At 40.0% G+C, this 19,225-nt stretch overlaps 1 protein-coding gene across 1 annotated transcript in view; it reads right to left on the reverse strand.

The window, feature by feature from the left end:
* The window catches only part of llgl2 (LLGL scribble cell polarity complex component 2), a 113,789-nt gene extending 102,353 nt beyond the window's left edge, over window positions 1–11,436 (reverse strand). Inside the window, 2 exon segments of the mRNA XM_062056476.1 lie at window positions 1,061–1,170; window positions 11,164–11,436. Of these exon segments, the coding sequence (XP_061912460.1) occupies window positions 1,061–1,135 (75 nt within the window). The 5' untranslated portion in view covers window positions 1,136–1,170; window positions 11,164–11,436.
* Between the last annotated feature and the right edge of the window lie 7,789 nt (window positions 11,437–19,225).

Here is a 19,225-nt window from a genome sequence, read left to right on the forward strand (position 1 = left end):
GGATGTGTTTGTGTTGCTGCAGCCGGCCGAAATACACCGCTTCCCACCTACAGCTTTCTTCTTTGCTGTCTCCATTGTTCATTGAACAAATTGCAAAAGATTCACCAACACAGATGTCCAGACTGTGGAATTTTGCGATGAAAACAGACGACTTAATAGCTGGCCACAATGCTGTCCCAAAATGTCCTCTACAATCCGTGACGTCACGCGCAGGCGTCATCATACCGAGACGTTTTCAGCAGGATATTTCGCGCGAAATTTAAAATTGCACTTTAGTAATCTAACCCTGCCGTATTGGCATGTGTTGCAATGTTAAGATTTCATCATTGATATATAAACTATCAGACTGCGTGGTCGGTAGTAGTGGGTTTCAGTAGGCCTTTAAGCTGTACATCAAGCAAGAATGGGAAAGAATTCCACCTGAAAAGCTTCAAAATTGGTCTTCTCAGTTCCCAAACGTTTACAGAGTGTTGTTAAAAGGAAAGGCCATGTAACACAGTGGTAAAAATGCCCCTGTGACAACTTTTTTGCAATGTGTTGCTGCCATTAAATTCTAAGTCAATGATTATTTGCAAAAAAAAATGTTGTTTCTCGGTTAAAACATTAAATATCTTGTCTCTGCAGTTTATTCAATTGAATATACATTGAAAAACATTTGCAAATCATTGTATTCGGTTTTTATTTACGAACTACACAACGTGCCAACTTAACTGGTTTTGGGTTTTGTAGTTTATCACAAAGTAAGAATTTAATGTCGTAATTTTTTTTTAAAGGATTTTCGTCTTTACTGAAAATCAAATGTGCTGCATGTTGCAAGTGTCATTTTAGTTATTTTTTATTGCTGCTGACCAACAACCTGGATATGGTCCCTGGGTTGCACAATGGCTGCCCACTGCTCTTCAAAAGGATGGATAAAATGTAAAGACAAATGTTGCTGTACATTGTAAACGTGACAAAATAAAGATGCTTCTTTCTTTGTTTATTTAGGAGTTATTTCTTCTACTTAAAGGAATTTGTGGTTTGACTAGATCAAATTTAATGTGTGCATTGTCTCACTTGCCTTGTTGAACTGGAAGAGTTCCTGTTTGAGTCGATCTCGCTGTGACTCCTGGCCATGTCGTCTAAACTTTTTCATCCTGACAGCGTGGAGCCTTTAGCCCAGCTGACACACTGAGGAAAAAAACAAAATATACTTTTTATTTCTTTATACATATTATACTGAATACACATACAGTAAGTAGGGATATTTGCGTTCCAACTGTCTGTGTTGGCTCTGCGATGAGGTGGCGACTTGTCCAGGGTGTACCCCGTCTACCGCCCGAATGCAGCTGAGATAGGCTCCAGCACCCCCGGACAAGCGGTAGAAAATGGATGGATGGATGTTTAATGGTTCGATACTTTTTGCACAACCTTCTGTTCTGTAACCATGAGCAAAATCGCTAAATTCACATAGGATACTCCGAGTGATGCATTAATCAACCAATAAATGTCCTATTTCAATTAGAATTGGTATCTAAACAGTCAGATGGTTATCAGGAGTGTGACTATATACCACGGGAGGGAAATTATTTAGACTTCAGACACTTTGGATGAAAACTTTAATACGGGGGATGGCATACAAGATGATTTCAATATGTTATTGGCATAATAAATGTGTTTTTGTAGAGTTTATCTTATAGAAATAATTGAGTGGTAACAATAACATGAGATACCGTATTGGCTGTGTAGCAGCAGCTTTGCTGCGTGAGATTCAAACATTTGCAACAACTCCAATGCGTAATAAACTTCCAAAACCAAAATGTGTTGAAAAAGTATGAATGTGATCATTTTGTAAATTCATAACATGAGTTCATCTAACAAAATATTGAGCTGAAATCTATACTTTTGGACTTTAGCATTAACAAAATACTTTTTACTGTGTGGCCACACACAAAGTCAAAGACGAACACCTTCCTACCCATTTATGTCATTCAGTTAAACAAATAAACAATACTTCACTGACTCACCACATTATACATGCATGCAAAATATAACCACATGATTACAGCTCTAAATATTGATACTAAGGCTCGGACAAATAAATATACAATACATCCAGAATTTGAGAAATACTAGTACAATGTGAAATGTATTGGTTGCCAAGTATTTTATAGTGCATTTGTGGTTTTTATGAGAGTATGAGAAGTACAAAAACCTACAGAACCTTTACTATATTGAATTGTCTATAAATACCAAAGTTTGCAGTGAAAGTTACTTACAGTGCACCCAGAAAGTAATAACAGTGATTCTAAAAAGGAATAAATGCAAAGTTCTACACACGATACCCTATAATGACAATGTGAAAAAATATTTTTGCAAATGTATTAAAAATAAAAAACTAAGCAGTCACATTTACATAAGTATTCACAGCCTTTCCCATTAAGTATAATTAAGGGCATCCTGTTTCAACTGATCATCCTTACTATGGGACGGCGCGGCGAAGTTGGTAGAGTGGCCGTGTCAGCAATCGGAGTGTTACTGGTTACTGGGGTTCAATCCCCACCTTCTACCATCCTAGTCACGTCCGTTGTGTCCTTGGGCAAGACACTTCACCCTTGCTCCTGATGGCTGCTGGTTAGCGCCTTGCATGGCAGCTCCCGCCATCAGTGTGTGAATGTGTGTGTGAATGGGTGACTGTGGAAATACTGTCAAAGCGCTTTGAGTACCTTGAAGGTAGAAAAGCGCTATACAAGTATAACCCATTTATCATTTATTTATGTTCCTACAGCTTAATTGGAGTCTACCTGTGGTAAATTCAGTGAGTTGGACATGATTTGGAAAAGCACACACCTGTCTATATATATATAAAATGTCCCACACTTAACAGTGAATGGCAGAGCATGAACAAAGAATGAAGTGGTAGAAATTGTCTGTTGACCACCGAGACAGGATTGTCTCAAGGCACAAATCTTGGGAAGGGTACAGAAAAATATCTGCTGCCTTGAAGGCCTCAATGAGTATAGTGGCCTTCATCATCCGTAAATGGAAGAAGTTTGGAAACACCAGGACTCTTCTGAGAGGTGGCCGGCCATCTAAACTGAGCAATGGGGGAGAAGGGCTCCAGTCAGGGAGTTGACCAAGAACCAGATAGTCACTCCGTCAGAGCTACAGCATTCCTCTGTTGGGAGAGGAGATCCTTACAGAAAGACAACCATCTCTGCAAAAAATCCACAAAACAGGCCTGTATGGTTAGTGGCAGGTGGAAGCCATTCCTTCATAAAACTTTGCAAAATGCACCTGAAAGACTCTCAGACTATGAGAAACCAAATTCTCTGGTTTGATGAGACAAAAATGTTACTCATTGGCGTGAATGTCGGGCGTTATATTTGTAGGAAACCAGGCACCGCTCATTTTTAGTGGCAGGAACTGGGAGACTAGTCAGGATAGAGGGAAAGATGATTGCAGCAATGTACACAGACATCTTGGATGAAAACCTGCTCCAGAGCGCTCTTGCACTCAGACTGGGGTAACGGTTCATCTTTTAGCAGGACAATGACCCTAAGCACACAGCCAAGATATCAAAGTGATGGCTTCAGGACAACTCTGTTAATGTCCGTCAGCGGCCCAGTCTTGAATCCGATTGAACATCTCTGAAGAGGTCATCAACAAAGTATTGAGCAAAGGCTGTGAATACTTATGTACATGTGATTTCTTAGCTTTTATTTTTAACACATTTGCTAAAATTTCAAAAAATACATATATATAAAAAAATAAGTTTTCACATTGTCATTATTGAGGTGTAGAATTTTTAGGACAAAATGAATTTATTCCATTTTGGAATGAGGCTGTAACATAACAAAAGTGAAGCGCTGTGAATACTTTCCGGATGTACTGTAGGTTCATTTCACCCCTGCGAACAACAATTTTATGTGCGCAGCAACCTTAATACATGAGACCCTTGGTGATGGGTCCTAACTCAGCTTTATCTATTCAGGGTAATGTGTGATAAAGACCGCATAAACATGAAAGCAAAGTTTCTTTAAATATTCAAAATGCATTACATACTATACATTACCTTTTGCACTATATTAATTTATATTATTATGTGTTGTCAACTTTGTACTTATTTATGTCATTGCCTGAAATAAATACATAAATGAAAATGAAAATGAATGAAAGTAACACAAAGTAGAGCACAAGAGAAGAGGTTTCCTTTCACTTTACTAATCAAGATCTGTCTGGTTAGGGTGTGGCAAACTACAGCCTCTTATTGCATTGCACACAATTTAATTTCCATTTTCCTGTAATCACTCAAGGAAAAATTGGATGAACATAAGCTTTGCACAAGCAACTCAATATTCAAGTTTCAGTTTTCAGAGTTTTTTTCCTCTTTCCATCTATCTATTTTCTACCGCTTGTCCCTTTCGGGGTCGAGGGGGGTGCTGGAGCCTATCTCAGCTGCATTCGGACGGTAGGCGGGGTACACCCTGTACAAGTCGCCACCTCATCGCAGGGCCAACACAGATAGACAGACAACATTCATTTGTGATTGAAAAAGTCCATATATCCATCCATCCAATCTAGTATCCATCTTATACTATATCCAGTATTCCTCTTCCAGGCAAAAATTTTAAAAAATACTTCCGCCCGAATGCAGCTGAGATAGGCTCCAGCACCCCCCCGCGACCCCAAAAGGGACAAGCGGTAGAAGATGGATGGATTTGCATTTAGAACTTATTTGTATGAATTGCATTTAATTACAGACTAATACGGACGATATTTGTGTTCAACCACAGACATAGACCTCTACTGCTTGACAACATGGCGGAGAGAGGAAAAAGGTTGAACATGATTGGGGTTAACGTTTAACTGTAGCAAACAAAACATGAGTCAAGGCAAGCACTCTGGAGTCAGCAGGCTCTTGTCCTAATTCTCACTTAAACATACATAACATGTCCTGGTCAATTTAAGCCATTTTACCTGCTAATAAAATATCATACTTGTCTGAGAAATTCCCCCAGAAGATTGAACAGGTGGTTCATACAGTACACTTACATTGTTGTACCTTCATAACAGGCTCGGGTAGCTTGCAGGTGCAATGACACCAAGGACATAGAGAACAAAAGCTTTTTGTTTGTGTCAGTTTGACACAGGTGGAACTGAAGGTCATTGGCTTGCCATTCATGCTAAGCATTTTTTTTTTTTCAAAAATATCTGTATATTTAAATAATAATCAAAGGCTACCTGGTGACATATAAACAATTCATTTAAGAGGTCAACTTAATACAATGGATACAGCTTTAATTCTTGGCTTGGATAAATTAGGAATTTGTACAATTAATGTATCCCTTTTTGTTAATTATAGATTTCGTTCAAAATGAAAAATACATTGTTTTGTGTATATTGAAACAACATGTCCCAGTAAAATTTGACTTGAATTTGATTAATCAGGTCAAAATGTTATGCTGTGTCACAAACATGTATTTTAAAGTTTGAAGCAACCAGCACAGACAATCATTCATGTGGCCCCATAACTGGCTGAAATAACTTTAGAATGGATAGACTTTATGTATTCCACATTGGGGAAATTATGTTGTCGGTGAATTTAGGTCAGGCAGCTCTCAAAATGCCAAGTAAGGAACGAATCAAAAAAAGAAAATCCGAACAATTTCAGGCTGTTGGGAAAAAAAATTAGCAAGCTACACAACTTCTTTAGGTAGGTTAATTTCATAGTTTAAATGGGAGTGCTAAATTAGTCGATCATTTGCCCTCCAAACTCAGCAGTTCTCGACTTGTCAATGTGGTGTTTTATACACAACTTTACTAAAGTTTACTACAAGTTAGGTCATACACTATTTATTGACATTTGATTATTTGTATATCATATACTTGTGTGTGTAATATATATATATACATATATATATAAATATATATATACACACATACATACATGTAAAACACGCACACGCACACTGGAGCCCATGCTTTGAAAGAAAATAGGGTTTGCCTTGGTGCTCTTCCAACTTGCCTTGGTGCCCTAAAATATGAGCCGTTCTTTAAGGCAACACTTGCCTTGACCTTAAAAAGTTAAAATTTGAGGCGCACGCACGCACACGCACACACACATCGTAATTATGGGCAGCACGGTGGTACAGGGGTTAGTACGTGTGCCTCACAATACGTAGGTCCTGGGTTCAATCCTGGGCTTGGGATCTTTTTGTGTGGAGTTTGCACGTTCTCCCCGTGACTGCGTGGGTTCCCTCCTGGTACTCCGGCTTCCTCCCACCTTCAAAGACATGCACCTAGGGATAGGTTGATTGGCAACACTAAATTGGCCCTAAAGTGTGAATGTTGTCTATCTGTGTTGGCCCTGCAATGAGGTGGCGACTTGTCCAGGGGTGTACCCCGCCTTCCGCCCTAATACAGCTGGATGGATATCGTAATTATATACACACACAAGAATATATACGTGCGCACACATATATACATGCGCCCACGCATGCATGTGTGGGACAAATGCGTCTGTCTCCAATATTGTCCACACCTGTCACCATCTAATACCAACAGTGAACTCTTAAACGCATTTCAAGACTCCACAGAAGTAGAAGCGAGTGAAACGAAGCGATCTGCTCCGTTTACTCAAAGGAAAAATCTCTGCAGTAAGGTAGTGTAGTCGCCACTATGTTTTCTGATGCCAAAACGGCATAAGTGTTCATGCGCTGGTGCTGCTGCGATTTCGTTTCCAGGAAATGAGCGGTGTTGCCTAAAATGCATTAATAAATGACGTTTTTTCGGTAATTAAAAAACGGTACTACTAACCGTCTGGAATTTTATCACGGTTTATCATTATACTGTTTACCGTTACATCACTATAACAGACTATTTACAGCATATCCAGTCATACAATATATTAGTGCACCACCATCAACAACATGTAAGAACATGTAGGAAAAACCCTGCAAGTCTATCAATGATTTGGCTGCATTGTCTTATCTCTGGGCTGCAATGGTGTCTTGCCAGTAGGGGAAGAAATCCAGTATGGTTGAGTTGTTTTTGTCTTGTCTTTGCGTCCATGATTGACAATTTAGCCTGCTTGGACACACACGCGCCGTGTTAGCTGTGAAACTCTAATGAAGGAGACCACACCTGTGTCTCCTTTGCTATGCCCGCCTAAGCGGGAGCCTCGCGCCGCTGGTGCAAAGAGCTCTAAGTACTAGCTGTGTTTGCTAGTTCCCGATTTGATGTGTGCACAAAGCATTTAATCTGTGGTTGCAATTCCTCGCTCACAGTCAGATGGATATGGTACTGTTTTAAAGAATTCAAAAATTCTGACGGTGTTCTTCCCATGTGACAAGGTTTTCGTGAAATGAGAAATATTGTCACGTTTTATTCTCGCAAAATCTCATGACACAAGATCTCATCACATCCCTAGTTACAAGTATTAAAGAGTTCCTAAAATAGATGCTCTTCCCATTAAGAAATGACATACCTCAATCTAAACATGTATAAAAACATTGCAGTCTAAGCAACTAAGCTCAGTTTCCCATATATTCATATATTTGTAACTTTTTTTTTGTTTTTATAATTTTATCCAACTCATGGCAATCATGTTCAAAAAAACCTTGACTATGTTATTTTTTATTTTTTTAAATTAAAGTTTGAAATTTGAGCAACAGGCTTTCTTAGCTAGTCAGCGCATTCGAACACACAGTGCACTGAAACGAGCAACCGACTGGCCTAGCCGTACAAAGTTAGCGCTCAATATCCGTTTCCACAGAGTTTGGCGGCTATATGCCTTTAGGTAAAAATGCATTTGCTGTTTTATTTCAATTCTGTTAAAAAATAGTTTGTAAAAGTTTAAATTATTTTTTGTTAGCCTGTCAATGGGCTCCTCCACTGTATGTTAGCGTGCATTCCACATTATGGACAAAACAACACAGAGAAGCTCACCAACAGGAAATTCAAAATTTCTCTGCTGAAACAGGAAAAGAAGCTGAAGGGTACAAATTGAATGAGCTCCTCACTAAACACAATGCTGACATCGCCAAGAAAGCACGCGACTTGAGGAGGCAGGGGAAAATTCAGGGGACTTGAAGTGCCAACTGCAAAATCTACATCAAGTTGAATGTAGGACCGGGAGCAAGAGTACTTATTGTCAAAGACATCAAGGATTTGGACAAATTTTAAAGTCCACAATGATAATGAAGTCTAACAGAAAACCAACATTTAAATTTAAAATCAACACTACTACGTTCCAAGGCATTACTGAACAAGAATGCATTGATTCAGGACCACAAAGTGTATTTTTTTTTCTTTCTGTACCCAAAATGAACCGAACCGTCACTTCAAAAAAAAATGACGTACCAAACTGTGATTATGACATACTTTTAAACTCTTGTACTTTTAAAAATATATATTTTCATTTAATTAAGGTATTGTTTATCATACCCTACACTTTCTTGATACTGCAGTGTTTTGTCAACTTCTATTGCCTTATTCATTCTTTATTACTGTATGTCATCTACAAATATAATAGCTTTACTATTAGCTTTACTATTAGACCTGTGTTTCCTTTTCTTTCAATCACCCATTGACATTGAGAAGTTAAAGTTAAAAGTTAAAGTACCAATGATTGTCACACACACACTAGGTGTGGTGAAATTAACCTCTGCATTTGGCGTGGTGCTGTTGGGAGAGTGGCCGTGCCAGCAACCTGAGGGTTCCTGGTTCGATCACCACCTTCTACCAACCTAGTCACGTCCGTTGTCTCCTTGAGTAAAACACTTCACCCTTGCTCCTGATGGCTCGTGGTTAGGGCCTTGCATGGCAGCTCCCGCCATCAGTGTGTGAATGTGTTTGTGAATGAATGTGTAAATAGTGTCAAAGCGCTTTGAGTACCTTGAAGGTAGAAAAGCGCTATACAAGTATAACCCATTTACCATTCGACCAATCCCCTTGTTCACCCCCTGGGAGGTGAGGGGAGCAGTGAGCAGCAGCGGTGGCTGCGCCCGGGAATAATTTTGGTGATTTAACCCCCAATTCCAACCCTTGATGCTGAGTGCCAAGCAGGGAAGTAATGGGTCCCATTTGTATAGTCTTTGGTATGACTCGGCCAGGGGTTTGAACTCATGACCTACCGATCTCAGGGCGGCCTTGTGGTTAGAGTTTAATTCTTAGTAATGCTTAAAGGTCTACTGAAACCCACTACTACCGACCACGCAGTCTGATAGTTTATATATCAATGATGACGTTTTAACATTGCAACACATGCCAATACGGCCGGGTTAGATTAGTAAAGTGCAATTTTAAATTTCCCGTGAAATATTCTGCTGAAAACGTCTCGGTATGATGACGTTTGCGCGTGACGTCACGGATTGTGCAGACATATTGGGACACCATTGTGGCCAGCTATTAAGTCGTCTGTTTTCATCGCAAAATTCCACGGTATTCTGGACATCTGTGTTGGTGAATCTTTTGCAATTTGTTTAATGAACAATGAAGACAGCAAAGAAGAAAGCTGTAGGTGGGATCGGTGTATTAGCGGCTGGCTGCAGCAACACAACCAGGAGGACTTTGAGTTGGATAGCAGACGAGCTAGCGTGAGTACAAAGTTTGGCTTCCAAACATTTGATCGCTTGCCCGTACGTGCGTGCTGCTATGTGCATGTCACGTACGTAAATTTGGGGAAATATATGTGCTGTATGAACTTTACGGAGGTGAACGGTACTTTGGGCTGTGGGATTGAGTGTGTTGTGCGGGTGTTTGAGTTGTATTTGTGGGTTATATGGAAGGGAGGGGGGAGGTGTTTGTTATGCGGATTAATTTGTGGCATATTAAATATAAGCCTGGTTGTGTTGTGGCTAATAGAGTATATATATGTCTTGTGTTTATTTACTGTTTTGGTCATTCCCAGCAGAATATCAGGTCCCACCCGCCTCTCACAGCATCTTCCCTATCTGAATCGCTTCCACTGCCCTCTAATCCTTCACTCTCACTTTCCTCATCCACGAATCTTTCATCCTCGCTGAAATTAATGGGGTAATCGTTGCTTTCTCGGTCCGAATCGCTCTCGCTGCTGGTGGCCATGATTGTAAACAATGTGCAGATGTGAGGCGCTCCACAACCTGTGACGTCACGCTACTTCCTGTACAGGCAAGGCTTTTTTATCAGCGACCAAAAGTTGAGAACTTTATCGTCGATGTTCTCTACTAAATCCTTTCAGCAAAAATATGGCAATATCGCAAAATAATCAAGTATGACACATAGAATGGACCTGCTATCCCGGTTTAAATAAGAACATTTCATTTCAGTAGGCCTTTAATTCTTCATACTCCGTCCAGACTAGTTAAATTGTGTAAAGAAGTGATTTATTTTAATGTTACTAGATTACGCATGTTCAAAATCAAATGAACCATTACCACTGTTGTGTTGATTTTCATGAAAAAAGTCCATAGCTGATGTGTCTGATTGATATCTCAGCACTATTACTACTAATAGCCAAGACAAAGCTGTGACAACAACAGCAGTCCCCTTTTTCTGTCCTAACATCCATCCATCCATTTTCTACCGCTTGTCCCTTTCGGGGTCGCTGGAGCCTATCCCAGCTGCATTCGGGCGTTAGGCGGGGTCCTGACAATTCCACGGTAACCTGAAACTAGACCGTTGTCCCAAAGAACTTAACAACATACCTGTTTCGGAGACACACCTTGCTAAACGACGACATTTCCGTCATTATGCAACATTTAATGCCACAACTTCTCAACATGTGGGCTACAAAACACATGACTTTATTACGAAAACGGGCCATGTTACGGATAATGATCTCCCATATCGTCTGTAAATCTTTATCTGTGTATATTGTTCTTCTCCACTTCTTGTCCTTCTTACCTGATGTCAATGAGACGGTCCAAGGTTCTGTTTACAAATGGAATAACTTCATAGGAGGAAGGTTTAAAATGAAATCAACTTTAGTCAACTAAAGCCGGTATAAGTAGTTGAGCGTTGTTAAAATGTTGCTAATTTACTTTAGTGGGCGTGTTTTGTAGCTACCGACAAAGTAGCTGTGAAAGATGTTGCATTTGTGTACATAATTCCCCAATATGGTTATATAGTGATGTGTTGGTCTGTAAAAGGCGCACCCAGCAGGTAAATATGCTATAGTCAACTTTTGAGTACCTAACTCACCAAGAAGACAACACCTGTGTTCGCCGCAATGGAGGAGCACCACCTGATCCCAAATGGCCGTTGTTCCAGTCCGCAGACCACTCTTTCTACAGTTTCAGAAAGTCCCCCGTCCCGTCGTGTACGTGGAAATGTAGTCGAGCAGAAGGAGAGTGTTGTAAAATCCACGCTGAAGTCCGTGTGTCAAAAACGGAAGAGTTAGAGAGTACTCCTCGCTTGACTTTTTTACGATACTGGAAGCGGCAAAGTGCTTCCTTCCTGACTCCTCTGACTCCGCCCACATGCTGCGTTCAATGACACTTTGGAAAATTATCTTCCTTTTTGTATAGTCTTGACCTTCAGAATCAGATCAGATCAGAATCAGAATAGTTTTATTGCCATTGTTTGAGAACGGGTTCACAAACTAGGAATTTTTCTTGGTACAATCGTGCAACATAAAACACATACAACACAGAATTGATAATAAAAAATAGCTGTAACTGAGCTATCAGATCTTGTTATTGTTCATGTGTCTGATGGGGCCGATCTGTTTAGGTGGCGGGAGGTGTGGGTCTGGATGGACCGTAGTCTCCTGCCTGAGGGGAGAAGGGAGAATAGTTTGTGTCCAGGGTGAGAAGAGTCAGCTTTGATCCGGCCCACACGCCTCCTGGTCCTGGAGGAGAACAGGTCCTGGAGGGATGGGAGCCTGCAGCCAATGACCTTCTCAGCAGCACGTACGATGCGCTGTCCCGGACTGTGGCGCCGGGGAACCACACGGTGATGGAGGAGGTGAGGATGGACTCGATGATGGCCGAGTAGAACTGCACCAGCATCTCGGTCGGCACCTTAAGTTTCCTCAGCTGCCGCAGGAAGTACATCCTCTGCTGGGCCTTCTTGATGAGGGAGCTGACGGAAGGCTCCCACTTGAGGTCCTGGGTGATGGTGGTGCCCAAGAAACGGAAGGAGTCCATGATTGAGACGGGGGTGGGAGAGTCCATCAGGGTGAGGGGGGGATGGTGGGCCTGTGACTTTCCTGAAGTCCATGATCATCTCCACGGTTTTCTGGGCGTTCAGCTCCAGGTTGTTGAGGTTGCACCAGGACGCCAGTCGGTCCAGCTCTATAGGCGGACTCATCGCCATCCGAGATGAGCCCGATGAGGGTGGTGTCGTCCGCAAACTTGAGCAGCTTTACGGACTGGTGACTGGAGGTGCAGCAGTGCATTTCTGCAGTGAACTTCGTAAACACAATTTAGAATAAAACGTGTAGTTGTATTTCTAATTATCCATCAATCAATCAATCAAATTTATTTATTTAGCCCTAAATCACAAGTGTCTCAAAGGGCTGCACAAGCCACAACGACAGCCTCGGCTCAGATCCCACATCAGGGCAAGGAAAAACTCAACCCAATGGGATTACAATGAGAAACCTTGGAGGGACCGCAGATGTGGGGACCCCCCTTGGCGACCGGTGCAATGGACGTCGAGCAGATCTAGTTAATAGTGTGAGAGGCCAGTCCACAGTGGGGCCAGCAGGAGATCATCTTGAGTGGAAACAGGTCAGCAGCGCAGAGACGTCCCCAACTGATGCACAGATGAGTGGTCCACCCTGGGTCCCGACTCTGAACAGCTAGCGCTCAATCTGTGGTCACCTAATCTGCCTCCCTCTCCACGAAGGAGAGGGGGGCAGATCAGAAAAGAGACGGCAGATCAACTGGTCTAAAAGGGTGGTCTATTTAAAGGCTAGAGTATACAAATGAGTTTTAAGATGGGACTTAAATGCTTCTACTAATCAATCAATCAAACTTTATTTGTTTGCACTTATTATACATAATGTTTGACATTTAACAACAGAAATTCATTTTATCCTATACCCAGCCAGTTTAAATAAAATCAGGAAATAAATAATCCATCCATCCATTTCCTACCGCTTGTCCCTTCCGCCCAGCTACACACAGGCGGAAGGCGGGGTACACCCTGGACGAGTCGCCACCTCATCGCAGCAATAGAAAAAATAAAACATATACAATCAATACAATATATTTTAATGAGCATATCTAATTACAATATAAGATAAAATAATATATTTTAAATTTACTTGTTAAAAAAAAAAAACATTTGCTCATGCACTGTGAGTTTTGGTTTAGACTTTTGGGAATGTTAAAAGAACAATGCTGGAGGACCTGAAGTCAAAATAATTTCAGATAAATAAATAAAAATAATAATAAAAACAATCAGATAAATAAATAGTAAAATTCACAAGGAGCCAACGCAGAGACTACAGTGGTGGTGTCGTGTGTTTATTTTCTGGCCAGCAGCTGAGTTTGAGAAAATTGCATCTTATTTTTATTTTTTTGGAAGACCAGACAGGAGAGCGCTGCAATAGTCAATTCTACATTAAATGAAAGCATGGAATAAAATATTTGCATTGGCTTTGAAGACGCAAGGTATCACTCTGACAATGTTGTTGAATGATAGAGACACTTTTGTCATGTACCCGATGTGAAGTTTAAAGTCAAGTTTACAGTCAAATAAAACACAGAGGCCTGGATTAAGCCCTAGTTGCAAACTAAATCAAATTGTAAACCAGGATTTACAAAATTGGCGTTTACATTCATAGATTAAAATCTCAGTGCTAGTCTTCATATAAATAATTTCCTTTCTTGAAGGGAGACTGTAGCTCAGAGCTATTGTTTTTCAAAAAGCTAAAGACCGGGGCAATGGGATTTCTCCCTTTACTATGAATCTTATTTTGCATATTTCTGAGAACCTGCGTTCTCTGTAGTGGACATTTGTTGGCCCATTTTTTATGTCAGAGTTACAAATTGTGCATAAAAAAGCCCTGTTATGCAAAACACAGAAAACGCAGACTCTCAGGATGTTCACATTTCAATAATTAGCTCTTTTAAGGACCCGCACAGAAAAGCTTGTCAAAGATCATCTCTATGAGATCACTGTAGTGTTTTCGGGAATCTGCTGCAAAAATATTAGTCTCGCCCAAGTCTTGAACTAAACTTTGGGCCCGGTCTTTGGATTTGGCCCCCGGGCCGCCAGTTGAATAGTTTGCTGTGGCTGATTCAGGTATAATCTAGGCTTAAATGAAAAGTGTCCAGATGCAAGTTTAACGGCTGCATGCAACACAGAGCATGGTGAAGAAGGATTACTTTGACTACATAAATAATGCTAACCATCAGCAAGACCACAAAGAAAATTGTTCAGAGATAGACAGAAACCTTGTGAATAAGTTTGATGACACAGACGTCCAAAGGCAATGTTGCGGAAAATAATTAGTTTGCAGCAGACAAAGCTTTAACGTGACTCATTGAGGGGGTTCCCTCTTAAAGGCAAGAGGAAACATTTGAAACAGTGGATTTGTGGTGTGAGTAATTAACTGTCTTTAAAAGAGTGTACAACGTCTGCAAACAGGAAGTGAACTATAAAATGACATCAAGTTCCCTGAGGTTATAAAGAGCATGAATATGGGAACTTCCCTAGAGGTTGGCTTGATGGAAATGGAAATTGGAACTGTCAATCTCCTGTCTCCGCAGCCCACATGTGAGCGAGTCGGTCATTTCAGTTGTACTGATTCAACATTGCAATCCACGTTTCCTGTTTGGTCTTCTGCATGTGTAGTTTGTGTAGTATCCGAAAGCATTTGGTTTTAAAAGAAAGTGTGTCTGTCTGTCTGTCTGTACTGCGATGAGGTGCCACTTGTCCCAAAGAAAACGGTCTAGTCTCCGGAAGTGAATGGAAAGTGGGCTTGGCCTTGGCTGGCCTGGACGCTGACTTCCCGCATGATGATTGGATGATTGTCTGAGGCTGAACCCCTTTTTGATTTGACAGTCAAATCAGCGAATCAGCGATCTTGAAATATAAACCACTGCAAGAGCAATTTTCATTACGTTGTTCCTAGTTTATTGGGAGAATTTTATAATCCTCCTAAATTAGAAAATAGTAGAATAGAAAGTACTTTATTTGGGGCGGCATGGCGTAGTGGGTAGATCGCCCGTGTCAAAAACCTGAGGGTTGCAGGTTCGCTCCCTGCCTCTTACCATGCCGTTGTGTCCTTGGGCAGGACACTTCACCCTTGCCCCCGGTGCCGCTCACACCGGTGAATGAATGTTGAATGAATGATAGGTGGTGGTTGGAGGGGCCGTAGGCGCAAATTGGCAGCCACGCTTCCGTCAGTCTACCCCAGGGCAGCTGTGGCTACGAAAGTAGCTTACCACCACTAGGTGTGAATGAATGATGGGTTTTTAACATGTAAAGCGACTTTGGGTACTTAGAAAAGCGCTATATAAATCCCAGTTATTATTATTATTATTATTATTATTCGCTCACAATAAACAGTAAACACTTAGGTATTTTTTACATGTAAATAATATAAATACAGTCTATTATACAGCATTATTCACATGTGAATAATACAAATACAGTCTATTATACATTCAAGGAACATATGCATTATACAGTCTGATGGCTGTCGGTATGAAGGACTTCCGTTGTCTTATTATTATATTATGTGTTATTTGTAAAAATCTAGCATCTTTTTATGGAGACTGTATATGTGTTTGGAGAGGAGCTGAAAATAAGGTTCCCAAATTTGAAAGACCAGCAGCCACCACTGTTCTACACCACAAGTAGTGTCCCCTTTACATAAAATCCTCTAATCACTCTTCATACAGGTTGCTCATTAAGATGACAAGAAAAGTGTCAATTAAAATTTAAAAAATGTTTATTAAATACTTCCTGGTCCCATTTATCTACTTATATAGAAATTAAAAATCATTTGAGGTCTTACATTTTATTTTTATTTGAAGTACATGCCCTGAAAACATACTTCTTTTGTCTGAAAGTCTAGTTTGGAAAAGTTTTGGATCTTGGAGATGCAGTATAATTCTCCATATTGGCAGACAGATTCGTCAAATCAATCAGCAGACCTGTCACTGCCCAATTCTCTGAGCATGCAACAAAAGGCAACAACTATGGAGGTTAATTTGTGTCTTTATTACTATTATTATGAATTTTTCTCAACTGATGTGCTAACATCATGTGGTTTATTATGTCCATATTTAGCATACTCTACAACAAAACGTGTGACTTTGGATTAACTTCATTAATCACACATGAAGTTAGAAGGGGATACATATTATTTCAGCGTATTTATGTGCGACCAGGAAATGTGTCCCCATGCAGTCGTAAGTACAAAAGCATTTTTTGGGTAGAAATGTCACATGTTGACAATCAAGGTCATAACAATCCACATTTTGTATCATTACCATCACGAGTGATGGGCAAGCTATTTGGAAAATGTAATAAGCTAAGCGACAATTTACTATCAGCTACATTTAATCAAGCTCTCTCTCTCTCTCTCTCTCTCTCTCTCTCTCTCATACATACTGTATATATATATATATATATTCATACATATACATGTATATACATATACTAGGTATATATACATATACTTATATATACATATAAGTGAAGTGAATTATATTTATATAGCGCTTTTCTCTAGTGACTCAAAGCGCTTTACATAGTGAAAACCCAATATCTAAGTTACATTTATACCAGTGTGGGTGGCACTGGGAGCAGGTGGGTAAAGTGTCTTGCCCAAGGACACAACGGCAGTGACTAGGATGGCGGAAGCGGGGATCGAACCTGCAACCCTCAGGTTGATGGCACGGCCACTCTACCAACCGAGCTATACCGCCCCACAACACTGCATATATACATATACATGCATATATATATATACTGTATACATGTATAAATATATACATACATATATACACATACGTATATATATGCAGTATATATACGTATTTATGTATATACTGTATATACAGTATATATACATATATATGTATATCTACTAGGGGTGTGGGGAAAAATCGATTCGAATTCGAATCGTGATTCTCACGTTGTGCGATTCAGAATTGATTCTCATTTTTTAAAAATTGATTTAAAAAAAAAAAAAAAAATTTTTTTTTTATTAATCAATCCAACAAAACAATACACAGCAATACCATAACAATGCAATCCAATTCCAAAACCAAACCCGACCCAGCAACACTCAGAACTGCAATAAACAGAGCAATTGAGAGGAGACACAAACACGACACAGAACAAACCAAAAGTAGTGAAACAAAAATTAATATTATCAACAACAGTATCAATATTAATTACAATTTCAACATAGCAGTGATTAAAAATCCCTCATTGACATTATCATTAGACATTTATAAAAATAAAAATAGAAGAACAATAGTGTCACAGTGGCTTACACTTGCATCGCATCTCATAAGCTTGACAACACACTGTGTCCAATATTTTCACAAAGATAAAATAAGTCATATTTTTGGTTCATTTAATAGTTAAAACACATTTACATTATTGCAATCAGTTGATAAAACATTGTCCTTTACAATTATAAAAGCTTTTTACAAAAATCTACTACTCTGCTTGCATGTCAGCAGACTGGGGTAGATCCTGCTGAAATCCTATGTATTGAATGAATAGAGAATCCTTTTGAATCGGGAAAAAAAATCGTTTTTGAATCGAGAATCCTGTTGAATTGAAAAAAAAAATCGATTTTGAATCGAATTGTGACCCCAAGAATCGATATTGAATCGAATCGTGGGACACCCAAAGATTCACAGCCCTAATATCTACATATATATAATGTGTATATATACACATATATATGTGTATATATACACATATACGCGCACACACACACATGCACACGCGATGACTATCTGTCATTTAGCTATAGGAACACCCTACAACTACTTCTAGAGGTCCCCGCACCCCACTGTATATATTTATTTAGTTTGCCTTTTCTTTGGGCCCATTCTTGTAATGTTATTCATTTTCTCTGCCTAACATGTTCGAAATACACTCAAACCATCAATCCATATCTTGACAAAAAAACAATGACTTGTGTGCTATTTGGTTACTGCACATGGTTATGTGCAGTAAAACTTTTCATGAACTCAACTCACCTTAATGTGTTTTCCTAAATTTGTGAAAGCAGTCATGATTTTGGTTTACAGAGTAAACAACTAAACATTGGGCATTGTTTCCTCTAAACACATACATTTGTCTAAATATGGCCAAGGACACACATTATTGTGAGTTTCCTGCACGTCATCATCATCACTAAAAGAAAAATCTAATCTGCTAAAGAGAATTCTTCTGCCATTTTCAAATATGTTTCTGTTTTGGTTTTTTTGAGTGGTCAGCTTTAAGGGTCCCTCTGTCTCGGACTCCCTCGTCGTCATGTGACAGGAGTGTTGAGTCTTTTATGATTTGGCTTCCTGGTTTCGATGATCCACCTTATCTTCCCTCTGATTGGCCAGTTCTTAATGTTTCGCCCTAACCTTAGCCAATTGTGACTCATCATACGAACACCAACCAATCATGGATTTTCTCCGTATGGATGTTCTCATTCATCCAGGTCTTGTATTTTCTCCGTATTTTTTTGGCCTGGATCCGCAGTCCATTTTCTCTCTTTGTAGCTTTGATGTAAGCCACCTCGCTACATAGGTCTTAAAAATAGCTAAGCTACAAGAAAAAAGTAAAAGTAGTTACGCTTCGTAGCTTCGCTACATGTAGCTCGTTACTGCCCATCACTATCACTAATATGATATCTTGGTATAAGAGAGCTGGTCTTTACAACATCCTGACATTTCTCTAATTATAACATTGTGTAGAGTTCCTTAGCTCATACACTACTGCCATCTAGTGTCTCAACGCCATACTTGCCAACCCTCCCGTTTTTAGCGGGAGAATCCCGGTATTCAGCGCCTCTCCCGACAACCTCCCGGCAGAGATTTTCTCCCGACAAACTCCCGGTATTCAGCCGGAGCTGGAGGCCACGCCCCCTCCAGCTCAATGCGGACCTGAGACTGAGTGGGGACAGCCTGTTCTCACGTCCGCTTTCCCACAATAGAGGCTTTGCCTGCCCAATGAACGGAGAAGTTAAACAGGACAATACTGCCATCTAATGGATAGCCAACGGAAGACTGAAATTCAAGTATTTTTTTATTTTTTTTCTATGTAAAAAAAAAATATATATATA

This window comes from Entelurus aequoreus, linkage group LG08 (genome assembly GCF_033978785.1).
Source record: "Entelurus aequoreus isolate RoL-2023_Sb linkage group LG08, RoL_Eaeq_v1.1, whole genome shotgun sequence".
Classification (NCBI taxonomy): Eukaryota; Metazoa; Chordata; class Actinopteri; order Syngnathiformes; family Syngnathidae; genus Entelurus; species Entelurus aequoreus.